The sequence below is a fragment of the Frankliniella occidentalis genome, unplaced genomic scaffold, assembly GCF_000697945.3.
Source record: "Frankliniella occidentalis isolate FOCC.00 unplaced genomic scaffold, Focc_3.1 Scaffold78, whole genome shotgun sequence".
NCBI classification, from domain to species: Eukaryota; Metazoa; Arthropoda; class Insecta; order Thysanoptera; family Thripidae; genus Frankliniella; species Frankliniella occidentalis.
The window spans coordinates 69,694-76,232 of record NW_026267208.1 but is presented as its reverse complement, the minus strand read 5'-3'; the positions used below and the strand labels follow the sequence as shown (position 1 = coordinate 76,232).

At 40.9% G+C, this 6,539-nt stretch overlaps 3 protein-coding genes across 11 annotated transcripts in view; 1 reads left to right on the top strand and 2 right to left on the bottom strand.

Annotated features, from left to right (window-relative positions):
* Positions 1–6,539, bottom strand: part of LOC113214531 (charged multivesicular body protein 7) — a 13,926-nt gene that overhangs the window by 5,975 nt on the left and 1,412 nt on the right. The gene's annotated exons all lie outside the window — the stretch shown is intronic.
* Positions 891–6,539, bottom strand: part of LOC113214541 (mitochondrial coenzyme A transporter SLC25A42) — a 14,893-nt gene continuing 9,244 nt past the window's right edge. For 3 of the 7 annotated variants that reach the window (XM_052268865.1, XM_052268869.1, XM_052268870.1), the window contains exons 2-8: positions 3,508–3,745; positions 3,290–3,397; positions 3,005–3,201; positions 2,742–2,880; positions 2,530–2,662; positions 2,275–2,452; positions 891–2,188 (exon numbers count right to left, since the gene is read on the bottom strand). In XM_052268865.1, the coding sequence (XP_052124825.1) occupies positions 2,062–2,188; positions 2,275–2,452; positions 2,530–2,662; positions 2,742–2,880; positions 3,005–3,201; positions 3,290–3,397; positions 3,508–3,723 (1,098 nt within the window). In that variant the 5' untranslated portion in view covers positions 3,724–3,745 and the 3' untranslated portion in view covers positions 891–2,061. Of the gene's footprint in view, positions 2,189–2,274; positions 2,453–2,529; positions 2,663–2,741; positions 2,881–3,004; positions 3,202–3,289; positions 3,398–3,507; positions 3,746–3,835; positions 4,150–4,205; positions 4,389–6,539 lie in introns of those variants that run through there. The other 4 variants (XM_052268864.1, XM_052268867.1, XM_052268868.1 and 1 more) reach the window with 4 other exon arrangements.
* The window catches only part of LOC113214561 (piezo-type mechanosensitive ion channel component), a 49,560-nt gene continuing 47,973 nt past the window's right edge, over positions 4,953–6,539 (top strand). Inside the window, exons 1-2 of one of the 2 annotated variants that reach the window (XM_052268854.1) lie at positions 4,953–5,307; positions 5,602–5,670. In XM_052268854.1, coding sequence (XP_052124814.1) covers positions 5,610–5,670 — 61 coding nt within the window. In that variant the 5' untranslated portion in view covers positions 4,953–5,307; positions 5,602–5,609. The remainder of the gene's footprint in view (positions 5,308–5,601; positions 5,671–6,539) is intronic. The other variant, XM_052268853.1, reaches the window with a different exon arrangement.

Here is a 6,539-nt window from a genome sequence, read left to right as displayed (position 1 = left end):
GATGAATACTTTTTATTGTTATTGTCCGTTCTATCACATTTGAGCACAACCGCACTATGTCTGAGCATACAATTGACATATTGATTGATATCTGAAAAAAATTGCACTTTTTGAAAATGGAAATCATACAAGATTTTGTATTTACAGTCTTATTAAACCCTTTAGAATGTTCAGCAAATTGTTCACCAATGAGATGACATTTCTGGATGATGGCTAGAATAAAAATAACTTAAATTTCATAGAAATAAAATGCATACCATAGTAATCAAGGTGCTCTCTTCAAAATGAAAAAAAAATACATGATTTCCAAACAAGGTACATTTATACTACTGATAACAATAGATGAAATTATTACTTCAGTTAATAGAAAGCACAAATGATGATAACAAGAGTAGATTACTTTTGTTTGGTAAATCAGATTGAATTATTATTGCCCTGCACAAAGCCCAAACCCCCATACCATCATTCGGTAAATGGGCAACATTATAAGCAGTAGTTCCTATTGTGTGCAAACAGACTTTGTACTATTAATCAACAGTTACGGCGTCAATGACAAAGTTAACCATCAACAGAAAAAGTGATTTTTCAAATCCATACCATTTAAAACAATAGATAAATATTTATGGCACAATATAACAGGTTTCTTCATCTTCATTACATTCTCTGATGAGTGGGAATGGAATACACTCTCTTCTACCACATAGCAGCTGTTTTGGCGGCAAAAGTGCTGTCAAGGAAATAAAATCTCCTCTGAAACCTTGAGAGATAGCCCCAAATCATCAGTCTATAAAGCAAATACATATTCACTTGTAAGCTATGTTCATCATCTCATCTCACTCAACAGCTGGTAACAGTAATAATGGGTAGAAGTGATTAACAGCCACCAGGAATTAAATCAAGAGCTCATAAAATTTCCAACCACCATAAAAACTGTCATACACATGAAAATATTCCAATTTGCTTGGATACTGACAGTTGAGAAACAAAATATCACACTTAGACACTCATACACTAGACCTGAATTATTAAAATTAAATAGAGCACAAGCAGAGTGCATTAACACAAAATTCTACAAATCAAGCAACAATCTTAAAGGTAAACACAGCACAAAAAGTCTACAGACCAAACAAAGAATTAACTTTCCATTTTTAATTAATGGTAATTTTAACATCTAGGTATTTAAGAAGGCAACAATAGATAAAATTATGGGTCAACTGTTCAAAAGGAAAATTAAAAGCCATAAAAAAACATTATTAAGTTATGACAAATGCTAGGACAAATGACTGCAACACATATTTCACAGAGCCCACCTGTCCCATACAATTGATATGCAATGCATCTTACATATCTGAAGAAGAACAACAGCATTGAGATTTTGAAATGTTAACATAGTCAATAGAAGAAAAAAAAAAAAGACCTGGCATTCTAGAGAACAAAATTGGTTCTCAAAAATCAAAATAAAATAAAGAGAAAAAAATCATTATGTTTGTCTATTAAGACACAATACAATACCATATATCACAAGAGCAACATGGATTTATGCCAAGTTGCACTACAAAATCTACTGCAGTAATCTGAAAAAAATTCACAAAGTAGATAACAAATAAGATATGAAAATATTGCGCTGGCTTTTCTTACTTAAAGTGTTCCGGATAATTAAAAGGAACAATCAAAGGAGGGTATACTTGACATAAGAAAAACAATAAGTATATTTTATGATCAAGGATCATGAAAAAACAGATCATAAATTCCAGAGGGAAATATGAGAACAGATTTGTGGCATGTAAATAGTGTGTAACAGAACCTGATGCTTGAGGGTTTGTTTCCGTAGCTTCAATGTCTATCCTTCAATATTAACTGAATCAGCCATTCATCATGACAAATTTGAAAGGGAAATTCATTATTTTTATACCATCATTTTAAAAGTCCTAGATACAAGTAATTAAAAGGATACACCAGAACATATAATTACACTAGCTAGCACTTCTTTATGATTCGCCTTTTAACTGCTATGACTTATACACACTAGAGCTTCAAATACCGGCAAAATATATGCAATAATCACAACACCCTCCTCAAATGATCTCTCACAAATTCATTTGAAGCGAAACCTATTCCAACAGCAATGGGTCCCTTCACCCAATTCATACTTAAACCTTTAAAGAAACCACCTCTTATACCTTCCTCCCTGTAATAAGAACAGAAGAGACAAATTTGGAATGCAAAAAAATCATAATTCATGAATCAAAAGTAAAAAGTATTTCTGAAACTTACCGGTATATTTTACTCAATGAGCCAATTATGGTATCATAGTGCTCGCCAGTAACTGCAGCTGTTTGCATTCGTCTCCTTACAATATCAAGGGGATATGATCCTGTTTGGGCAATAGCACCAGCAATTGCACCACAGGCTAAGTTGATCAGTTGGCTGGGCTTTTCATCTCCAAGCCAAACTGGTCATGATAGATAGCATTAAAGGGTGCATTTACATAAGATTAGATAAAAATATAGATACTAGATAAATTCTTACCTCTATAGTGATGTTTGAGAGTATCATAGGTGAAAAAACTGAGTCCGGCATACGGTATAACTCCGAGAAGAGTTGGTAAATAACCGCGATAGAATGCTAAAATGCTTTCCTGTTGCCACATGACTCTAAAAACCTAGAAGAAAATGGTTTTGGTACAGGCAGGCATAAAAACCACATGCAAATAGTATTTGTTTAACATGTAATACACTTACAGATCTGAGAGAATTCAGCTCTCCTTTTGATGTCACAGCCATTCTTGCACGAGCTAAGTCTAATGGATATGTCAGGGACTGCGATGTAACACCTGCAAGTGAGCCGGCCAAAAATCTTTTGATGTGTGCATCCTCTGAGCTGTAACAAGCCAAAAGAGATTATTTTAAACCAGATAACAAATAGAGATTAAAATACTCAAATACATTAGCATAAGAAGTGTGTAATTTGAGTAATAAATTGACAACAAAAAAAAAAAACTTACTGGTCAATTGGAGAGGTAACATTTAAACCTAAAACTCTCTTCCATTGCTCGTGGGAAGTGAATTGAATTGCTCCATAAGGCACAATTCTTGCCATTGTAGCACTATTGCCTCTCCATAGCCCCACAATACCTTCTTTGTAAATTGTCTCCTGAAGGAACTTCACTACTCCCCTCACTGAGTAGGGCTCTCGATGAATCTAGGAAAGAGAAAATAGTTTGTTTTTTGCCCTTTCTTGAACAGATTAAGATATAAGCAGTTTGCACTATTCAAGTAGCACTCATTACCTGGAAATTAATTTTTGTTCTGTCTAAAGGAGCTATAGCAGTCTTGGCAATGGCACCCGCTACAGCCCCAGCTACAAGACCTGTCCATACTCTAGTTGTGTTAGATATCTAGTGGAAGGGGAATGAAAAATTAGAAAGATATTTAAGTATTTTAAAGTGTTGATGGAATAAAATGGAAAATATTAGCAAAATCCTCTCTACTTATTTGAACTACTGACCTCTGTCAACTTGATCTCTTGTGCGCCTGATGGCTCTTGTGGGCCTGATATATCTTCTGAAGGTTTGTCTCCCATAGTAGCAGTTCCATGGGAGGAAATGACTGACAAAGCTGAAGGAGATGGGGGCCTTCTCGCTACAGATGAACTGAATGGTGAAATGTTTGTTGAAGATGTGATGTTATGTGCAGGGATTGTGGTATAAGCTACGTCCACCATGTCTGCAGCTCACACTAACATCCTGCAAAAAAGCCAATATTACTTCAATAAAGGAAAAAAATCAGGATGATAAGGCATGCACATACAACAACTCCATGAAAATACTACAGACAACAACCAGTAGCTCCATATGTGTTGACACTGATGTGAAAGACTTTCTTAGAGGCTCTCTAGAGGATGGTAGTGGTGCGCGAGGGATCAAATGTTGGACCGACCAGCTCCGATCCGATAGCTAGATGCTGGCTAAGCTTACATCACGGTGTAAAGGGCACTCTCCTACGCAGGGTAGGCGAGGGAGCTTCAGTCTACAAGACTAAATGCAACCCGTATCTGGATTAAAAAGACAAGCGAAACACCTGCACGTGTTTTCGGACGAAGGTGGATCGTGCGATTGTATTGTGATCGTGTGAGTTGAGTTCAATATAACTCGGGTCGGCTAGCAAAACGCCAACACGTTCAGGTTCAGACGTATGTATACGTACAGTGTCTTTGAGCCAAGCTGTCTGCGGTCATCAGATTTTGGTTCAGGAATCCCTCTCTTCAAAGTGTTGATGCAGAATCACATGTCTCTCATGGACCAAGGCCGTAATTTGAAGGCACAGGGAACAGACAAACTTCCCTCGAATCGTGCACGGCCATAGAAACACTACTAAATTTGCACGCACACACACCCACTGTATGTGAAGGACTCGACGGACGACAACAACACACTCACACTACCGCACATCAACATATACATACACCAACACAAACGCGTTCAGGTAAGAACAGCCACCAACGCAACCGCAAGGGAACGTGTTACTAGGGTCGGTAAATAATATATACTTCACATGACTCGAACTAATAAGACGAAAGGTATCTGAAGCATGCTTCATAGGTTGAGCTAGTATAATTCAAGGGACATTTTGTAAATGTTTTAGTTTGCAAGAAAACTTTCTTGTTTGGCGACCTTGCCAAATCAGCTGCTTTGTTTTCTTCTCTACTCTGGGCAGGACATCGGGGCGAACGTAGCTTGAAATGTGCCATCCTGACTAAATCTGAATCTGAATTTGAAAGCAACTTCGTTGCTAGGCAACGGTAACGCCGTAACGCCGAGGAAGGGGGAAAAGGTGAATGGGGTGGAAGGGGTGCCCCCACTTTGTTCAGCTGGATTTACCCCCTCCTCTCCCTGCCTCCCCCCGCCTCCTCCACCCGCCGCCCGCGGCCCGCGGTGTCGGCAAGCGCGCGCTGTCCCTCTGCGAGTCAAACCGAAGGCTCAACTCGTTCAGTCTTCAGGCGACCCACCACGGGTGAGACCACTCGACGCGTCAGGAGCGCCCGTGTTTCGTGTGACAGTGATCTGTTCGTCCTGAGTTTCGCGACCTGTGCTCAGCGTGCGACTCAAGTGTATCGGGCCGACATCTCTGTGTCATTGTTCAATCGTGACCGGCTTGTCCGCGGCCCGGGGGGCCGACCGTCCTAACCCTGTTGAACACGTCTCCACCCACCACCGGTGTGAGCGCTCCAAGAGTCCGACCCTAATTTGGGGCCTTACAGTCGAACTAGTTATGTGAGCTGCCATTCCTCTGCTTTGCATCGTTCAAGGTGAGTTCTGGCTGTTTGGATGAGGCAGATAGTGCAACAGTCGCTGCATAGTTTGTCTAAGAATAAATCAAACACCACCGGTGCAATTAAAATAATTTTCTTTGTCTGAGACGTTTGAAATGTATGTCTGGTTGACGATGAAGCAAAGTGTCCATAGTATGGTTTGATCGCTATGTGCGCACTACCAGATTAATGAATAAATAAATTCTTGCACTAGGCTTTATGCCCTTACTTGTAAGAAAATACCATTTTATTTCCTTTAAAACTATTTTTGTGTTGTTTAATTGATTCCAGGGGCCAGAATGAATTATATTCTTAATTTATGCTTGCTACGGATCCTCCTCCCCGCCGTATTAACCACATGTAAGTAAACATTTTACTAAAATAAAATTCTAATCACCTCATGAAATGGTTTTTACTACTGTGCAGTACGCCAATATTTTTGATGTCTCTTGGCTCTGGATTTTGACCAACAGTGTAGAGGAGTGTTTCATTCCTGTTCTTTAATTTTGAAAATCACACTTGTCATGAATCAACAAATTTTCATTGAAGGCAGCTCGCAATGAGAATTTATATCCTTGTACAATTTTTTGTTTTGTGTTTTGGAGCTTTTGTTTCTGTAAACATGGGCTAAAATTGAGGGTATGGCAGAAAAATTTCAGTGCACCCTTGTCGCACTCATTAATCATTTTTTTTTTATTTATTTATTATTATTATTCTGCTGGTAGGGCAGTAGGGTAGTGTGGCGCATGGCGGAGGGGCTCGTGGTCGGTGTTGACCTGGCAGCAAGCTGGCAAGGTGACCACGCCCCCTTGAACCCCCGCCCCCGTCCCTCCCCTATACGTGGGGCGCGGTTTCCGCCGCTGTCCAGTCGGTGATGCGCGGAGAATCGGGGCCGAGGAGCCAGTTGGGAAAGGGGGAGGGGGGCGTCCGTAACCGGCGTCGCCAGGATAACGCGCTTGCTGGGAGTGCGCCCCGTCCCCCCTTTGCCAACAGACAGAACCCCCTTATCCGGAGAACGTGATTTAAGTACGCTCCCGCACACCTACCCCGGGCTGGGGTTCCCGCCGGCTCCGGACAAAGGGGACGGGAGGGGGAGAGGAGCAGGGTTGGGTTGGCGGTAGGGGAGGGGTTGGCGATAGGTTGACGGGGCAGGGGAGGCAGGGTGTTTCTGCTCAGCGCAGCGAGCCTATGCTTACTCGGACCCCTCCCCTCTGCACTCTCAACCTCCA